Source organism: Amphiura filiformis, unplaced genomic scaffold, assembly GCF_039555335.1.
Source record: "Amphiura filiformis unplaced genomic scaffold, Afil_fr2py scaffold_73, whole genome shotgun sequence".
NCBI classification, from domain to species: Eukaryota; Metazoa; Echinodermata; class Ophiuroidea; order Amphilepidida; family Amphiuridae; genus Amphiura; species Amphiura filiformis.
The window spans coordinates 250,633-271,177 of record NW_027305537.1 but is presented as its reverse complement, the minus strand read 5'-3'; the positions used below and the strand labels follow the sequence as shown (position 1 = coordinate 271,177).

General features: G+C 36.6%; 2 protein-coding genes across 2 annotated transcripts in view; one reads left to right on the top strand and one right to left on the bottom strand.

Moving 5' to 3' along the window:
• Positions 1 to 180: 180 nt before the first annotated feature.
• On the top strand, positions 181 to 3,072 carry LOC140144695 (histamine N-methyltransferase-like). The gene is made up of 3 exons (XM_072166505.1): positions 181 to 406; positions 1,193 to 1,507; positions 2,675 to 3,072. Exons 1-3 carry the CDS (start codon positions 181 to 183, stop codon positions 3,070 to 3,072), a joined length of 939 nt encoding a protein of 312 aa, XP_072022606.1.
• Positions 3,073 to 19,637: 16,565 nt separating this feature from the next.
• LOC140144692 (SH3 domain-containing kinase-binding protein 1-like) overlaps positions 19,638 to 20,545 on the bottom strand; it is a 106,944-nt gene continuing 106,036 nt past the window's right edge. Inside the window, exon 17 of the mRNA XM_072166501.1 lies at positions 19,638 to 19,979. Within this exon, the coding sequence (XP_072022602.1) occupies positions 19,770 to 19,979 (210 nt within the window). The 3' untranslated portion in view covers positions 19,638 to 19,769. The remainder of the gene's footprint in view (positions 19,980 to 20,545) is intronic.

Below are 20,545 nucleotides of genomic sequence, written 5' to 3'. Positions count from 1 at the left end.
GGGCGGTTTCACAAGTTGCCGGCTCTATCATGCCACTCGCCGCCTGTATTTCTTAACAGTGAATCCATATCGAGACAACAACTTCAAGGGTTACCTTCTTCTATCATTTCTATAGGGTTTCTGAATTAAGATTAGCGGGTGTAGATTCTGAACAGAGTGCAGGATCAGATCTTCATTAGCATGGCCGAATCAGATAAATCAATGGCTAGACCGATTGTACGACAGGATCAAACTAAACATATAAAAGCATTCACTAACTACTCCAGCGCAGGTGAATATTTTGAAGCTGTACAAAAATGGATTGATGAGACATTTTATGGGCACGTCGTGGAGAAACTGGTCACAAATTTAGGTGATAGAACCGATGATATCCCGCTTCGTGTTTTAGGAATAGGGAGTGGTGGTGGTAAGTTAAAAAGATATTTAATCGTTTGATATTTATACAGGGTGTCCCAGGAATGCTTATTAACTATCCATTCATTAAGTGTCGCTTGCCCCCCCCCCACCCCCATGTTTTCATCCGGCATGCTAAAATGCTTGTGTTTACACCCAGATGGCTTACGCTGATCGTAAATCCATCCAGCGCTCATGTAAGTGATGAACTATTTTAGCCCACAACCTTACAGCCGATCATCAAAGTCGACCATTAGGTTCGGGGGGATGGGGGGCCACATATTAAATGACTCCCATTTTCAACTTCCTCTCACTCACCCAACGACTCCCTTTTTGTTTTACTGAACTCCCGCTTACCCAATGACCCCCTTTTTCTTTATTTTTCTTCAATTTTTTTCACATTTTGATAAATTTTTGAAACTTCTGTATCAACTTTTATATCATGACCCAAAATTGTTCCCAGTTCACTGAAGGAACCTCTTTTTTTGGTCAAATTTTCCCCAGTCTCACGATCACCTTTTTTTGGCCTTCTCACTGAAAGACCCCCCCTCCCTTTTTTCGGCGTCTAGGGTCTCACCAAAAGACCCCCAGATTCCGCACATCCCCGTCACTTCCGAAGTCGAGTCCCCCCCCCGGCGGGCCATTAGGAAATGGGTGTGGGACCCAAATGGTTTCTACAGTAAAATCAATGATTTTTATTTTGCTCTTGTGACATTCTAAGGGGACACGGACTAGCTTGTGTCGTGTCTTCAACTTTCCATCTTTATTTTTGGTAAAATCTGCATTTTTTGATTGACAGGTGAACTTGAAATCATGTTCTTAAATAAGCTGCTGACCAAGTTTCCAAAGATTCATACCTGCGTCGTGGAACCCTGTGCAAATTCGCTGACCAAGTATCAGGCCAACGTTAAGGAGCATGCCACGAACATAACATTCGATTGGCAAAATCATACATTAGAGGACTTTGTGGGAAATCAGCAAGAAAACAGTCTTAAGTACCACTTCATAAGTGTATGTCATTCTTTGTACTATATGAAAAACCTGAATAAAGTACTACAAAGTCTTCATGATATGCTGGCACCAGGTGGCATTCTGTTAGTAACAATTACTGCAGGTGAGTTGATGAAAGGGAGAAAATGTATATCACCTCCCTGTTTCAACAGGATACCCGTATTATTTGGATATAACATTCTATTAAATTTTCTAAAAAGTGGCACAGAAAGGTTTTTCATACATTGGTGTTTAGTGAAGCAGATCTCAGGATTGGCGAAACCAAAATGAATGAAACAAACGGTATTTGAAAGCTAGGACTGCTCCCTTGACATTGATGTATAAAACATAATGTCACAACAGTGTTCTCTAATTACCAAAGATGGCGTTTTCCACTTGCACAATTTTTTTTTGAGAGAGAGGCTGTAGTGTAACGATTAGAAAAGTAGCTTTAAAATGACACGAAGTTTGTATTATTTTACACACGTATATATTTTGACGATAGATAGCAATCTGTCACGGAGTCTAATTTGCCAGCAAAACGTCTATTCGAAACGTTTTAATTACATTTGAATGTCGAGATATATACAGGTCGTGAAAACGTTTTTAAAACGTTATTGTAAAATATTTAGGGCAGACATTTATGCAAAATATTTTGTCAACACTTAGATAACATTCTGTTTAGAATGTCTTGAATCAAGTTCAGATCAAGTTTTGAATCAATTTTTCAAAATTGTTTTTGAATGTTATTTAAACCTTTTGACACCCTTTATATAACCTGACATTTAAACGTTTTCTGTAAAACGTTTTGTGTTTGCTGGGTGGCTATGTAGCATTTTGTTGAAGTTCAAAGTGTGAGTGAGTAATTACAGTCAGTGTAATGTGATAAAAAATGGTAATATTAAATATGTATAAACCCAAATGAGTAATATGTTTTTTAGAGTCGGTCTTTATGCGGAAGCTATGCCTTAAATCACAAATATTTATAGTCAAATCAGTGCAGAGTTAGCTAGATAATGAAAGTTATTGATTTTCATAGGATTTATTGATTTTATATCGCTTGTTAAACAAACTGTATAATAAGGAAAAATTCGGTTGAAAATAAAAATCATCATTTTTTTTGCTTGGATTTGTTAAAAAATTTCCGAAATGCGGTAAAATGGCTCCCCAAAATAAAATGCGCTCGCCTCTGACCTGCAGGAAACAAAACTTTTTAGCCTTTTACGTTTATTTTGTATTTTTCTTCTTTTTATTACATTCTCCTCCTTCTTTTTCTCCTCTTTTTTTCCAGACTACACTTGCTATGGGAAGCTGTGGAAAATAATCCCCGATCTCAAGCCTGAAACTGCATCACAGCAAGTGTCATCACCAGCCGAACGTGCCGTATCACCACCACCACATCACCGAACCTCGGCCCAAGTACACGATGCACTGCGTCAATTACAACTCCAATATCACATAGATGCGTATGCGTGTCCTTACAAGATTACACATTGCTTTGATGAGGAAGAAAGTGAAGAGCGCAATCAAGCGATTGACTTTCTGACACTACCGATTACTTTACGAGACGCGCCAAAAGATCTTCTTCAACAGGTTTTAGCGTGTATCAAAGAATGTTCTGTTCAGCGTGGTAATGATTGGTTCTTCCAATTAGAGCACGTATGCTTTTTCATTACCAAACCTACATGAAAATGGATAAAGCAATTTCGTGCAATTCAAAGTGTGTGCAATGGGCTATTCTAGTTGAAATCCACACTACCCCAAATGTAATTGGCCAGAGTTAATCATTTTGAACATGTTGAAACCCATATCCCTCTGTATCATGGAATACCTATATCTTCCACAACTGGAGTGAGTATTCTTAAAAATACCTAGTCGTTTTTTCGACTAGAAATCCTAGTCAAAATAATTTGACGAGATTCTGGTCATTTTGAGGAGATTTTCTAATCATTTCAACGCTGATCTAGTCATTTATGCCTGGTCAACGCATATCTAGTCATTTACGCCTGGTCATAAATTCTAGTCAAGAAATTCTAGTCAATTCCAAGTCGAGGATGCAGAATTTGGTGTGAGTTTTCACACCAATTTCGGTAACAAATTGGGTAACAATTTTGTAACAAATGATTATTGTGATGAGTGCTAGTGTTTGGAGGACCTTCTCTAAATCCTAAATATTATACTCAGTTGAAATAATAGGAAACAAAACCACGGATGAAGAACACAGGGCAAACGCTATTTAACACCATAGATTTTATATTTTCAAGCAAATACATTATAATTTTCTGCCATCCTCTTTTAAGGTTAGCCGAGAGTTTTTCATGCGCTGGATTTCAGAGGGCGTAAGTTCATAACAGAAACAGCCATGCAGAAAATGAACAAGCGTACCGGGACGTAGGCCTACTTACAATAGAATATCGATCCACCACGGTCAAGACATGAAAAGGCTATGAAACTTGGCTTAGCTCGTGCTCGGAGCTCGTGACGTGAGTCGGTTGGGGGGGGGGGGGTGTCATGAGAGGCGGCATGCCGGGTCGGATGCCGGGGGGGGGGGGGGCACAAGCCGTTTTCGGCAATTTTCATAAGGATTTTATAAATTTGAAAATTGATTGGGGCCACTTCGTCAAGCTACCCGGTACCTTCTGGAAAATGTGTTGATATCTGGATATCTTTGATGAAATAAATCAATGCTACTATTTCCTGATTACAATGTAATAGGGTACAACAATAACATCAACAACAATATCAAAAAGCAATTATTTGCAAATCAAATTTGGGAAGAATATTCAACAAGACAAATGATCACAAAATAGGCCTACTTAGCATGCCTACCAATTTCTGACTTATATAAAGTGAAAAACACGATTCACTACAGTCGGCGAATCAATCAAATAAAACTAAAAAGAAAGGAGCAAGAAAGAATAAAGAAATAGTGAAAAAAAGAAAGAAAGAGATAGAGAGAAAAGAACGAAAAAGAAAGAAAGAAAGAAAGAAAGAAATGAAAAAAAGAAAGGAAGTAAAAATGAGAAAAGAGAGTAAAAAAAATCAGCTACACGGGGACTCGAACCCACAAAAATAGTTCATAACAGATTCCCAGTCCAACGCTCTATCCACTCGGCCATACATCGGCTTACGCAACTGCTTATTCTCAAAGGGGATATATTTCTATAAATTGGATGCAATTTACTTGATTACAATCGCGTCCGCACAATGGCTCTTAGAATAAACACGCATGTCGGCGCTGAAATTTTGAACGAACTGATGGAGGAAAAACCTCGTTTTTTGCAATACTAGCTTCAATTTGGAGTGAAAATCAAATGGGATAGCAATTGGCAGAATGTTGAGAAATAATGTAGGTATTCAGATGTCTAAATTAACGTCCCGTAATCAAGATATCGATAATTTCACAAAACAGTTTTTTCTCAGGCAAGATTCTCGAAAATGTTCCCCAAAAACGGGCTTTTAAAATTTAATCGGTACTGTATTTGGTTCTTCCCAATGGCAACATTATTTCTTTAATCGATTTGTAGTACAATACAAAAAAGAGGAAAATAATCACTCGGCGTGGTTTTATACGGGGCGCACATTTGAAAAAAACGTAATGGAACGCGTTTTTGATCTTGTGAACATGGTGTGTAAAACGGCTTTAAACGAAGGATTTTCAAATTTATTCTAAAAATTTGTATAAACATACAAGAAAAATGTTAAGCTACATCAAATGCACCAACATTTCACTTGCTGCGATATTTGATTACTGAGAAAACTCTCTTTTAGAGAACAACTTTATACGTCTTTTATACGTTTTTTATACGTTTCTTCGTGTAACCTTAAGACCGCAATTTTATAGATAATTTCTGCAATAGGCCTACGTGTCACCATGCTACCAAATACACTTGATGGCTATTTAACACCACAGTGTTGGGGCGTAGTGTTCCTCTCTTAGCGTGAAGCGGACAAGAGATGATGCATTTCCCCAAATTAACATGACTAGAATTTAAAATGACTAGAATCTAGTAAGATCCTATTGCACCCTGCAATCTAGTCAAATTTGACTAGTTTCTAGTCAAAAGTGAAAAAAAATGACTAGATATTCTGGTCATGTTTTGACAAGACTCCCTAGTCGTTCCTGTCGACTAGATTATCCTAGTCAAAATGACTAGAGTCTAGTAAGATCCTATTGCACCCCGCAATCTAGTCAAATTTGACTAGTTTCTAGTCAAAAGTGACTAGGGATTTTTAAGAGTTAACGGAAGTTACCCAATTGTCTACTTTATTCAAAACTTATACTCCCTCTGTGGAAGACTTTACTTTACACCAACAATTTTGCAGTTATGAGGCCCGAAAGTTTCCATAATTCCAGGGTTCAGACCAACCTTAACTCTCTTCACGCGGGTGTCGACTGCAGACGACATGTTTCAAATTTTTTTTTAAATTCAAAAATTTCAGAAATGTAAATTTTCATGACCATATTTGGAATCAGCATGAAAAATGCATTAAAATGAGTACAAACAAGCCTAGTATTGGTTCAGTAGTTCTTAAGATAGCTCTTGATATTTTGAGAAAATATTTCAAAACTTGAACTTTTTCCGTTGAAGCGCATGGCTAGCATGCAGAGCATTAAGCTAAATCTTCCACAGGGGTAGTGTGGATTTTAAATGGAATAGCCTAATATGCGTCCTGAAAGGCGCAACATTGTGAGCATGTAGAGCAAATCTAAGTCATATCCATATACTAGTTTGGAGCACTTTGTAATGTGTCTGTCCAATGAGGTCATCGCTCAGAATAAGCCAATTAAGAATCAAGTTTGGACCTGTTAAGTTACTGCATAGGCAGTTCCATACCCCGTTCTATAGGCCTACATGAAGAGCTTATTTCCAAACCGTGTTAAGTCCACCCACCTTCAAAATTGAGATTTTGATGAAAATGGGTAGTGAGTAACTAGGGCTATCCAGCAATGTTTGTGTTTTTTTCCAAAATTAGTCAAGTTCCGAAATATTGACACACAAAGTATCGATTTTTTTCCAAAACGTGTTAAGTCCAATCCAGTTTGGTAGCAAACTGTGTTAAGTCCACGAACACTGCCCTTGTGGGCAGCTTGTAGGCAAGTAGCATGGCATAGGGCTTCCAATAGTTAATCGCCAAAGTTCTGCATGATTGATAACATTGCCTTTCTTTGCGTCTTCGTTCTTGTTTGGTCCTGAGACTAGTATACCTGACTTTGGTCTGCATAAAAAGTTGTTGTTGTTGTTGTTTTTTTTTTTGGGTTTTTTTTTAATATCAGTAGGCCTAGTTTGTATGAGATTTCTTAAATATTTGATAGATACCTCCAGAAAAACATGAACAGGGTGGGAATGGGGGAGAGGGAGAGGTTGTGATGGTAGAATTAATATTAGAGGATGGTGGTAGAGTTAGTTTTTGATATTATTATTTTGTATGATTATCAAAATTCAAGGTATTATTTCAAAGTTAAAGGTATAAAAAAACTTAGGACTTAAAAATTTACGACTGTCAATATGAGATTAGGGTGGCAGCATGGGGGAGGGTGAAATTTCGATAATGTGGTAAAACAAGTGGCTATTTCAGGTCATCACTTTTTGTCAGTGAAAATTATGTTTATTCAATTCTGAGAAATGCAATACAACTAAGTTTTGAATTTTGAACTATTTTAAACATCGAATTTTGGTTAAAATGGGCGGGAGGAAGGGGTTCGAGATGCAAGGTGTTTTGTGGCAAAATTGTGTTTTATAGTAGAGAGAATCACATTTTGTATGTTTTTAATAAATTTGTTATCTTTTAAGACTAGTTTGAGAAAAATACGGTTAGTTCTGTGTTACAGATACTATGTTTTGTGTCAAAATGTGTTAAGTCCATGCCAGAAATTGCATTTTGTGTCAAAACGTGTTAAGTCCATGCTATTTTTAAAACAAATTAATTCATTAAAAAAAATCAAAAGTCTCTAGATAACTTAACATGTTTTTATGGTCCTATATATGTCACCTTTACTTCACTGTAATTTTATAGAAATCAAACCTTTTTTCATTGCCATAAAGAAAATTCCTGATTTTCTTCAAAGTGAATCTTGTGGACTTAACACTTAACATATATTTCCCAAATTGCACAACAAGTTGAAACAATATACAAAAGGCTAATTTAAAAGTTTTTATTGTTGAATGAATAGGTGCATCGTGGTTGGTGCATCGTGGTATGATATTAGGCCTACATGCCGATGCAGAGCAAGTTTGCATTTTGTTAGGTCATCCAAGGTCAAAGGTCAGGTCAAATTTAAAGTTGATCCAATTGGGCTGTAACTCGGGGAAAAAAATCCCCGGCATTTTGGGAGTATGAAACCGCAAAGGTCATCTGGGGTCAAAGGTCAGGTCAAATTCAAAGTTGCTCTGATTGGGCTCTAACTCGGAAAAAATGATTCCTGACACTTGGGGAGTATGAAACCGCAAAGGTCATCCAAGGTGCATCGTGGTACGATATTAGGCCTACATGCTGATGCAGAGCAAGTTTGCATTTTGTTAGATCATCCAAGGTCAGGTCAAATTTAAAGTTGCTCCGAATGGGCTGTAACTCGGGGAAAACAATCCCCGGCACTTGAGGAGTATGAAACTGCAAAGGTCATCTGAGGTCAAAGGTCAGGTCAAATTCAAAGTTGTTCCGATTGGGCTGTAACTCAGGAAAAATGATCATGAAAGTACTCCGTCCTTCGGAGGGGACGTTAAGCCGTCGGTCCCGTGTACAGAGAGCCATACCTGTACATGTATCTCGCAGCCAGTTTCGAAAAGAGTAGGGTGTTAACCCCTGACTGTTCCCAACCAGTCCCGGTGTTCAAATGGACCCCAATGGAAATAAGCTTCAATAGAGGCTTTCTTGGGTTATCCAGGGTCAAGTTGTTTTTGGACCACCCTGTAGAGCGTCATGTTTATAACACTGCCATTTTCTTTGTTAGTTGCCACCTTTCTCCCGGGACATACTTTTTTTTCTCAAATTTTTGGATTTATGCTTCATTTTAAACCTATATATTTCTACCAATTTCATGTTTCCAATAGTGCCTTTCAGTGCTGACAATGGGGTGGGGGAAATCCCCCTTGAAAGTGATAGATTTGCAGCTGTCAATTCAAAACTTATTTTGGTGGCAGATTCTATAGCAAAAAGGGTTTTGGAGGTATTGCTGATTGTACGTTATAGCTGTGCTGAAATACAATATTTGGCGCAAAATTTGAACACATCTAACTTGATTACACTTTGAATAACAAAATTCATAGGTCATTTCATGCGAGATTTTCCACAATTAAAATTAAAAATTTTCAGGAATATGCGCATAACTTCGACATCATCAAATGCCCACCTTAATTGAATCATAATTGAAATCCAGAAACCTAAGAAATAAGACAATTTGTTCAAAAGTATTCTAAGAAACTGACCAATGTGTGACAGTAAAACAAAAACATGATCAGTTCAAAAAAAGGTCCACTTATTTTGACACAAATTTTGCGGTGACATTTTCATTCAGGGAAATTCACGGCACCGGAAATTGCAATATTACAGGAATATGCACATAGCTTAAGGGATCTAGAATGAGCGTTTATGGCGTTTCGACAGTATTTTTGTGGGACATGAGAGCACCTCAGGCGTATCGAATTGCATTCTGAATCTGAAGCATGTCTTTCTGATATCAAATAATTTTCATTTTTGAAATTCACGATATAATACAAATTTTATGACAAATTATTAAAATTTGATATTTTTCAAATTTTGATATATGTGACCCGGCAGCACAAATGAGCCGTAAATTCCCTAAATTGTATTCTGAGTTACGGTGTAAAATGTTTACGAAGGTCATATTCATCGGTAACTTAAGCTGGCCCGACATCCGTCTCATTTCGATAGTCAAAAACTAATCAATAATCCTATTGTTGAAGTGGATAATAAGCTTCTACCTATGGCTATAGAACTTTTAATAGCTCTGCATGGTCTTTGTTTGCTTATATTGCTAAATCCTGTTCAAGTGGTGGGTTACCAGGCATTGCATTTTGTACAGGTATGCATAACCAACAATTAACAATGAGAGAACTTTCTTAAACCTCGTTGACTTGGGGATGATTTGAAATGACCGCCAATTATGACTGTTTGATATTTATTGCCAACAATGTGGAAAAAGAGACACATGTAAAAACGTAAAAGCTATAATTTTGTCGAAGGAGCAAAGTTTAACAAACCATAACCCCGCTTCTGGATATCGTTTGAAGTCAAATGATATACCATTTTAAGTTTATGATGTTTATTTTTAAACACGAAATAAAACACCATTGACCGGGGGAGGACTTTACGGCTCATTCGCCGTGGACGGTCACATATAACAGTCTTCGAAATAAATTTTATAAATCTAATGATATATTCTTAAAGTGTATGTAGCTGGGAGGACAAGCCGACGATCAATTGAAAATTTTGACCTTTTATATTGAAGATATGGATTTTTTCCCAATAAGACCTATTTTTTTTGGTGTTTTGGGAAAAAAAAATCCATATCTTCAATACTGAAAAGGTCAAAATTTTCAATTGATCGTCGGCTTTTCATCCCACCTACATACACTTTAAGTATAAATCATCAGATTTATAAAGTTTACTTCAAGTACTGTTAAATATCAAAATATCAATTTTAATGATTTGCCATAAAATGTGTATTACATTGCGAATTTCAAAAAATCAAAATTATTTGATATCAGGACATTCTTCGTATTCAGAATGCAATTCGATATGTCTGAGGTGCTCTAATGTCCCACAATAAATACTGTCCAAACGTTCATACCCCTTCCCTTAAGTTTTACATCATCAAATGCAAACATGAAAAAAATTAATACAGAAACCTAAGAATTAAGAAGAGAGCAACATGATAGAATTTTTAGGTTTACATTATCTTTAATCAAGGCTGTCATTTCATTTTTCACAAGCAAACGACAGAAAGTAGTAACATCCAGTGGCATAGATTTCTTTTTTGACATGGGGGGATGGGGTTGGAAAAAAATTCTTGAAGTATAGGCAATTCAGCACCTTTTGGCCACAAAATAAGTTTAATGGTACTAATGCGCGCGAAGCACAAGAAATATTTTGACATTTTGAAGCTAAAATGTTGAAATATGGTTCAAAAATGGAATAAACTCGCGCGAAAAAAATTGCACTTTTGGGGCTAAAATGGCCAAATATGAGGTTAATTTGGTCAGAAACCCACATACAGGCATCAACATTGGGGGATTGTATGTGGACCATTCCCCCGTCATAACCCCCCCCCCCACGGATCTATGGTAACAACATGTTGGTTGACATTTGGCGTGAAATATGATGTATAAGTGAATAAAAAACAATCAACACATCTGCATGGTACTGAGAAAGGCTAGTTTCACAGACTTTTTCTTGGTTGAAGCTTGAAAATATGATGTCTTTGCAAACATATTTTATAAAAAAATGTTCTTAATTTAAAAAAAAAAAATTCAGTCAAAATCAATAAACTTTGGCCCCAAAACAGCCGATTTTACATTATAGCAAAAAGTAGAGAAAACAGTTTATTCCAAAACACAAAAATCTGGGGCGGTCAGGCTCATAAGACACATTTTTACACCTATTGGTTGTATCATACTTCAGCTGTTTGGGGCATATCAGTTTTTATGTTTTCATGTCTAAATCTGTGACTTGATCTGAAACCTATTGCTTGTATATCAATCCGAGGGAGGTCCCCAGCATGGCATATAGTGTCAAAATGCTACCAGTTGACTTGATGTTTTTACCCTATAATGGTTGTATCATACTTCAGCTGTTTGGGGCATAGCAGTTTTTATGATGTTTTCATTCCTAAATCTGTGACTTGATCTGAAACCTACTGCTTGTATATCAATCCGAGGGAGGTCCCCAGCATGGCCTATAGTGTCAAAATGCTACCAGTTGACTACAAGACAACAATCACAACTGGCGTTAGATTGATTGTTGTTAAGGGTTGTCTTAAAAACTTTTGGGCCTCATTACTTCTAAATAATTGTTGGTCTTAAGTATATAAAAGTATACATATTTAGAATGGAAATGACTTGATGAATCCATCTTTAAGGTCAAATTTGGGCAAAATGCTTAGTTTTGGAGAAAATCTAAAAAACAGGTTTTTTGGTCAAAATTTTTTCGGTCCAAATAATTCTTTACCCTTTTGTGGACGATGTGTGATAATCCCGGTTTTATTTTGGAAATAACATACTGCTAGTCGCAAATTGGGCTATTCCAGTTGAAATCCACACTACCCCTGTGGAAGATTTGGGAAATATCTTCCACAGGGAGTATGAATTTCAAATAGAATGAACACATTAGGTAGCACCATTTAAATTTCATACACCCTCTGAATAAGATTCAACCTGGTTTTCCACAGAGGGAGGGCAAGTTTCAAATAGAGTTGGTTAATGTGCTAATTCCATTTGAAATTCATACTCCTCCTGTAAAAGATATTTCCAAAATCTTCCACAGGGGTAGTGTGGATTTTAAATGGAATAGCCCAATAGCAAGAAAAAGGACACATCAATTAATTATATCGGAATTTCACTTTCACCTGAGAAAGTTGCAGAATGGATCAAACTACAGTAGAAATTTCAATTGAATGAACACAGCCTGACATAGCGTGAAAATTATTTGTGACACTGCACGATGTGCGCCAGCGTATGCGGGTGTGCATGCGTAACACGGAAGTGAATCCAACACCATAATATTTTAATTATTGTATCCAAGATTGTGCATTTGAGTTGTAGTTTGGGATATATGATTGCAGTTGGATTGATTACAGCTGTTGAAAGCTGTGTTCATTCAACTGAATTTCTACTGTAAGAAAAAGGCCATGGCATTCACCGATAAATCTGTGTGTATTGTTATTCTATTTGAGCTATATGTATACACTATACATACCCAAATTTATTATTTACAATAACATTCATAATATAAATCACAATTGGTATATACTTTAAAAAGTTCTTAGCACTTATAACACATTTTGTTGGTGTGGTAGAGACTTTTATTTGGAAGTAAACCACTAATTAATATATTACATTGATTTTAATGTATGTGCACATTTACATATTATTCAATTGATAAATTAACATTCTAATGGGAAAAATACTTCAAAATAGTAGCATTCAGTTATTCTATGTGCATCATTGGTTACTCTTCAATGGAAATAAACTCTATACCATAGTTACCCAGTCTGGTCTTTCTTGAAAACTCAAAACCCAAGTGAAAATGATGTCACATGACCAATCATGAGAAGTCCCACGACTACCCAAGTTTTGACCCAGTGACCCCAAATGGGGTCACAACCTACCGGTTAGGTAACCTTGCTCTATACGGTGTCAGATATTCCTCCACCAATGTTACCATGAAATAAGGTGCAAAATTTGGAAACCTTGACGGGGAAAAGGTGCAAAATTTGGAAACCTTGCAATGACGGTATACGAATATAGAAACTGTTACGAGCCATATCATATCTAAATTCAATACAATATGGTTCACAACATTTTCCCCATATGAAGGATAAGATATATATACAATTTTATTGCTAAATATATGACATATTTTTCTTATTATTATTCAAATATACAACTATGAATGGAGGGTTTTATCATGGACAACATGTGGAGAGTATTATAAGCACACCCGTTTTTACTAAGTGTAAAGTAAAATATAACAATAAGGAATAACATAAGAAAATATAAAGTATGTATTGTATATGAATGGTCCTAAAATGGAATGGTCGGATAATAAAGAATGTTATGTCTAAATGGTCTTGAAAATAATGACATTTAAATATTTACTCTGAATGTCTAAATGGTCTTGAAAATAATGACATTTAATATTTAGTTAATTGCTGGGCTACATTTGCCTTGATGAAAAACAAACATGTTGATGAAGATCCTGCTAGGATCGAAAGCTCAGGCCATTAACCAAATTTGAATGTAACATACAAAATTACTTGCAGCAAAAACGTAATCAGAATAAAATATAGTAATAAGGATTAATATAAGAAAATATAAGAATGTGTATGAATATGAGTATTTTGTTGGAAACAAAAAATTGTCCTCAGGAATGTAAGAACCATGGTGAGTGGATGCTTAGAATTTCATTATTAACCTTTTGCGCTACTGATATGAAACTCTTTTTTGAGTTGAAGCCCCATTCAAATACATGTAGCTAATTTCTCTACTTAGGTAGAGAAATTGCAGTGTCATGTCTTATGTTTTTTTAATACACAGCTTTCGGCTCAATCACTAGCAGGCTATGTTAACACATCTGTGACACTAACAAAGGTTCCCAAATCTGAATTTTGATGATTTTTACAATCATCCGGATGAGAAAATCACTGAATAGGCCTTTGAAGATAAGATGTAGCCTATTTGTTCTTTTTAATTGAATCAGTGGAACAAAAACTGAATATCTATTAAATAAAATGTCCCTCTTATAATAGTGACTCTATTTTGCTCAAAATATCTTTGTGATGAGGGGATGCATGAAATAATACAAATACAATATGTCTACATACTTACAACAGTGTGGTCCAATGTACATCCTACATGATTTATATTAACACATTAAAGATATCTGTCTACATCTGTTGTCAATATTACAAGAGAAATTTCATACCAAAGTCTGTCTCATCTCAACTTGAGAGTAGTGCCATGTTGGATATGGTAGTGGCAGATTTGCATCACACTTGCTAACCAATCCCACAGGGTGTATACACATGCCTAGAAGGGCGATTTGTCCGAACGCTGGCGACGCAACTGCATAAATACACTGCCACTGCGAGACAAACTATGGCGAGACCAACTTGAGATAAGACACGCTATAGTAAAAAATACCCATATTCAATTTTGAAGGCAAGTAATTTCAGAGAAGAAAACAGAACTAAAATAGAGATTGTATTTCAAAGTTCACAGCTGACGAGATAAAATATTGCTCCAGAAAGCCAGGGGTAGGGTACTCAAGTTTGGTTCTCCAAAAATAAGAATTGCTTTTTCTTTTTAGTATCTTTCAAAGACAATTGACCTACATAATTTGCAATGTGCCCAATGTCAAAAATGAGATGTATCACTGGCAATGTACTTTTAAACATTTTCTGCTATTCTTTACTAAATATTCACTTACAAAAATCAACATTTTTCAACACACATGCTATTTGCTGTCGTAGTGTGACGTCAAAATCGATCATTGCCAGGTCAACTGATTCAACCCATACGAGTTTGGAACTACCATCAAAATGATCACAACATGAAGTCAATGGGTTACTAACAGGTATGCAAAGCAAGCCTGAACCAGCAACTAAGGTATGACAGCGAATGAGATGTGCGTTGTTTATATCAAAATCTACAAACAGGGAACCAGCTGCACTACGAATTATAGTCTAAAACTGCAGAAATAGATAATGGGGAATTCAGACTCCCTATTTGCTACTTACGCAGTAAAAATTTTGAGGGTACAACCTCCAACTGGCAGCATACATGAATGGGAATTGAACCAGTCATACAACATTGTGTTAAGTTAAGTAATTTTTCTATTCATGTCTGTTACCAGCCCGCGGCTCTACCAATAAAGCGGAATCATTCAAGGGTGAACCTCCCTGTATAACAGAGGAAAATTAGGGGTATTTGGTTCCAATTGCCGTCAGCAGACGAAAACAGACAAAAACAACAATATGGTGTTATATCGTATGATAAAAATGCACATGTGTGGCTCTTTCAGCTCAATAGGTGCATATCACACCTTGAAGGTTTTCTCACTGTGCCGTCACTGAGCATTGCACACACAAAATTCCAAAAGCATTCCGCACAAAGACAAATACCCAAATTTTTCCTCTACGTTCGATGAACAAAGAAGGTGGGAAATTCCCATTCTTGATCAAATTCCTCCAGCTCACGCTTGAATAAAGATGGCAGGGAGTTAGGCACAACATTTTTTTTTGGTCCTATATTGCTATCGGTGCTCGAAGATGTACCAATGGCACTTTTTAGTGTACCCTGAATATTTGTACAGTGCATTTGTTTTTTATTTGAATGAAAAACAATAACACTATGCAACTCTTAATTATTATGCTTGATACAATTTATTATATCTCTAGGGAGCGATGTTAAGAGTCATCGGTACCTTACCTGGCACCGATAGTTCTATAGGACCACATTGAATGTGGTGCCTTATTATCTGTAATTTCTGCGAGTCTAACATAACAGCAATATTTCATATACAAAGATACAATTGGGAGAGCACAGACTCTATATTTGAAATAGTGTACCTCCATATTGATTCACATCAACACTACACTACTTTTTGCTCGCCTGGAATGTGAGGTTGACTAGCATCTTCAGCAGATGGTGGTGTTGTGATATCTTGTTTACAATTGTCATAATTGGCACAACTGATTAAGTTATATGATTGAAATCATGACGTCATAGGATGTTACTATGTTGTGCCCCCGGATCAGCAGGTTATCCCTGATAGGATCTATTTCTAGCCCACTATTATGACAAGATCCTATCACAGCATCACCCTCTGATCTCTGCTTATTAGATGCTAGTCGACCTAGCGAAAGATTCCAGGTGAGCATAAAATAGTGCAGTGTTGAAGCATAAACTCTTTTAATCATTTTATCTACCACCACGTATGAATATCCACTCGTATACAGTCCAGATTGGTTCACCATGCCCCCCATCCAGCATTCGAAATAAGCCCTTTTGCAGTGCAATTTGCACCCCAAAATTTGCCTTTTGCGATACAACTTTAAAAGTGTGGTGCAAAATTGCGATACCACATTGTACTGACTTTATGTATTGATTGTCTGAGACTGCACTTCAAATTGTTCGGCGTCAGATTAAATTGCACCAAAACTTTCAAAATGGGGTGCAAAGTGCAACCCAAGATAAAAAAATTGAATTCAAAGACTGCCCCCAGCATGGCAAACTTTGATTGTATGTATGTGTGCTCATTTGCAAGCTGTGTGCAATATGTTATGCTAAGAACACATAAGCACCATTGTAAATGGTTAATGGAATGATACGGGCCGTAGTGGTCAGCAACAGGTTGTAAAGTGTGCTGAGGCTTGTGGATCAACATCTAAGCATTGTGCCTGTGCACTATAAACCACTGCCCTTTTGTTTTTGAGCCTTTTCTAAATACTGCTTCAACATGGCCATTGCCATTCAATTTTAGGCATTTGGTGAAAAATGCTGTAGGTACTATGTGCACAATTTTGGTTCCATATGTAACAATCCAAAATGGCAAAATTTCAAATAATCCTAGCACATCACATAAATGCCACGCAATAAGCCTTGATCAAAAGTAGAACACAAGATTTCTTACGGAAATAAATACAAAAGGAAGTTCAGTATCATATCTACATGATTTCAAGGCCAACATTGGAGAGCTAATCTGAAATATCTCAGGTAGTTTACTTCTAACTTTAGTTTGATTGAAGCTAAAAATACTGTAAAAGTAGTAATTTTCGCATGTTTAATTATTCACACTTTGCCAAATTTTGAGCTACTTCGCTTGCTTTCAAATTCATGATTTTTAAATTGCTTACATAATCCTGTACATAAAATAACGTAATTTGCACATTTTTATTGTCGTGCAACCTGCGATGTGCACGGAAATTAATGTTCCGTGACAAAATGTCCACTTTTACAGTATATGAAGTGTTCAAAAGCAAAACAGGGTATATTCTGTGTGCTACCTAGTGTAAATTTTGATCAATATTGTTATGGACATAATCTCCCACACATGGGCATGTAGATTTCAAATGGAGTTGCCCATTCATGTGATCAGGTGAACCCATTTGACATTCACACTCCCTGTGTGGGAGATTAAGGTCATGTCTTACATAGGGGGTGTATGGATTTCAATTGGAATAACCCATTACAAAGGTATCTCCTTACCATGTTTGGGCAGGAAAAACCTCCTATGTACTTGTGGCCCTTAAACATGTTTAAAACAAAACTGCCAAAAGGTTACATAGGAGGTATTGCTTTAAACATGTTCTGGGGCCAATCACACACAGGAGGTTTTTCCTGCCCAACGACGATATAATATCAATATTAACCCTAACACCAGTAAATACCACGAGAATAACTACTGCGTGTGATGCCATGACGCAATCACCCTAAGGCCTATAAACACACAGTCCGGCCAGCGAAACCTCTATGACTACTGGTTGGTGATCATGTGCTTGGCACGCGACAGGTCTAAGGTTCGAATCCAGGGGGATACAAAGTGACTTCTTTGTTCATCTTCTCTCCTTTTTTGTTTCTTCTTCAACTTCCGAAATCAAAAAACCATTTTCATATACTGTAAAAGTGGAAATTTTCGCGCTACATTTATTTTCGCGCTCCAAGCTGCTACCGTGAAAATAAAAACGTACAAATATATTCCTTCTGTGGATAGGTCAATGTAAGGAAACTTAGAATCACAAATTTAAAAACAAAGGAAACAATTTAAAATTGGCAAAGCGTGAAAAATTAATCACACGAAAAATTCCACTTTTACAGTAGATATATACTGGCCAAATACAGTCAACACTGGCCACAGTAGTCTAATAATGAGATATATAAACATTTTGAATTTTTGTTTGATAAAACCACATTAATTTTTACTCATTACAATATTTCGTCCTACACATTAGTGGATATCATCAGGTATGACTGATAGGGTCATCTGATCCACTTTCCCAGCGAACAAGTTTGAGTTGTTTCCAGTGTTCCTTAGTCACTTGAATTGGTTTTGTCCAACAAAAAAAATGTTTATTTACTTAACAAATCTGATGAATCTAACACTATGGACCACAATGGCCTCATCCCAATGGCATAGTTCAATAACCTCAATTTAACAACCATAGTGCAAAATTTGACCTCAAGTTGCAGAGTATTTGTTTTAGTACCCAAATTTTCGAAGGTCATTCAATGAATGTACAAATGTACTGAGGTTAAAGAACTCTGCCCTGAAAGATGAGCATGCTGTGGCTCCAAGTGTAGTCAATGAAATGAGATAATATGTCTACCTGCTCATAAAAAGACACATCTTTGCCGACTTGATATAATAATATGAATTTGACATTTACATTCCTGATGTTGATCTAACATTATGTAATAAAATCAATATATAATGAGCTGTTCCAATTAAAATCAACACACCCCCTATGGATGACATAACCTTAATCTTGAACACAGGGAGTGTGAATTTCAAATGGGGTTACCTGAATGGTGATACCATTTGAAATCTACATCCCTTGTGTGGAAGATTAAGGTCACCTCTTCCACAGGGGGCGTATGGATTTTAACTGGAATAGCGCTATATAATACTTAATTGGAATGAATTTAGAAAGACATTCTATATGTGATTCTGCTTAAATATATATAAAATATCCATTATTCATAAATAAAAAAAGAGATATACCAATGACGATAATAATAACTATGTCCGTTCTCACGTTAGAAAATACCTTCATTTGACAAAGATAAGTTCATCTTCATTGCATGTGTTCATATTTACCAAAGATTGAATGAAAATACTATTCCATTCACATTAGAATAAATTAAGATCAAGGTAAGCCTACATGTGGGGTTGCCTAGTGACAAAGTACTCCCGCTGGAGCACACACAGCACTTCTCTTCATCAAATGAAGCATGTGTTCATCGACAGTTGAAAACTTGTCCGACAGCGAACCTGCTAAAAACTTACTAGTAATTGTTATGAACTCCCGTCGTAAAAGCTTATCATGTATTCACATTATAAACTTGCTTCGTCAAATTAAGCAATCACTTAATGAAGTGATGTTCTTCAGCTGCATCAAACAAAGGGATTTTTATTTTTTGTCAATCAAAAAGATGCGTGAGCATAATCATATTTCTTATCTTTGTCAAATGAAGCAAATAGATCTATTCCAGTTGAAATCAACACAACCACTGACAAAGACATGAGCTTAATCTTCCACACAGGCAATGTAGACTTCAAATGGGGTTACCTAGCTTGGTTTCTCAATTTCAAATCTACATCCCCTGTGTGGGAGAATAAGATCACGTCTTCCACACAGGCTGTATGGATTTCAACAGGAATAGCACAATTTCCCTAGCGTGAACGGAGTCTACGATAATAATGATGATGATGATGATAAAACTCTTCATTCAAAATTCACGACAAAATACACTATTAGCTCTCAAGGACCAACTTCTTAATCCTTTCTAACTCCACCTGCATTGACAATCTCAATTTCTTCTCCTCGTCGACCTCCACCATTAATTTCTTAAGTTCCTTTTTGAATTCAGTTTTCAAGTCTACTATTTGCCGACTCATCCCTTCTTGCATGGATTTCATCTGTTTCTTCATGTCTTCCATGGCATCCAACATGGCTGCCGATGAAGCATTTTGTTGATCCATACTTTCAGCAGGCTGACTGTTCCCTGGACTGGTTGCAGGACTTGCTTCCGGTTTGCTAGCCGACACAGGTGTAGAGGTGGGAGCTGTGGTGAGTGGGGATGGAGTTGCTGTTGGTCTAGGGGCGGCGGAGCTGATGTGACATCGTTTTCTAGAGGCTGGATGGAGAGAAAGAGGATGACAAACAAAGAAATAAAATTAGCTTTGTAAAATGAATAGCCTTAAAAATTTTGTCTTCTACCACATTTTATCATATGGATGTTTTGTGATTGGGGAAACAGGTACAAATGTGACAATGATTTTTGTACACAGCACAAAACAAATACACTACTAACAACAATATCAAATTCCAGTGTAACAAATAAATATGGCTTTTCCTTTTGAATTCCATACACCCCCTATGAAAGACATGGTCTAAATCTCACACACAGGGGGTGTAAATTTCAAACGGAGCCATCCATTCAGGTATCCCCATTTGAAATTCACACTCCCTGTGTGGAAGATTAAGGTCATATCTGTCCATAGGGGTTTTATGGATTTCAACTATAATAGTCCATTCTGACATCTTTTCCTATGTTTCCTATTGCCAAAAATGCTATGTTTTCCATCTTCACTGCAATTGCCCTTCTCTCTTGAAATCTTCTGCCGAAAAGATTAACCTGGTTTGGGTTTGCTCCTCTATACAATGTGCTATATCCCAGTTGAAATCCATACACCCCCTATG

What these genes read in the sequence shown, in the direction of transcription:
- LOC140144695 (XM_072166505.1), top strand. Translation starts at nt 181, where the DNA reads ATGGCCGAATCAGATAAATCAATGGCTAGACCGATTGTACGACAGGAT. An exon ending in AGGAATAGGGAGTGGTGGTG is followed by an intron (nt 407 to 1,192) that starts GTAAGTTAAAAA and finishes TTTGATTGACAG; the next exon opens with GTGAACTTGAAATCATGTTC. An exon ending in GTTAGTAACAATTACTGCAG is followed by an intron (nt 1,508 to 2,674) that starts GTGAGTTGATGA and finishes CTTTTTTTCCAG; the next exon opens with ACTACACTTGCTATGGGAAG.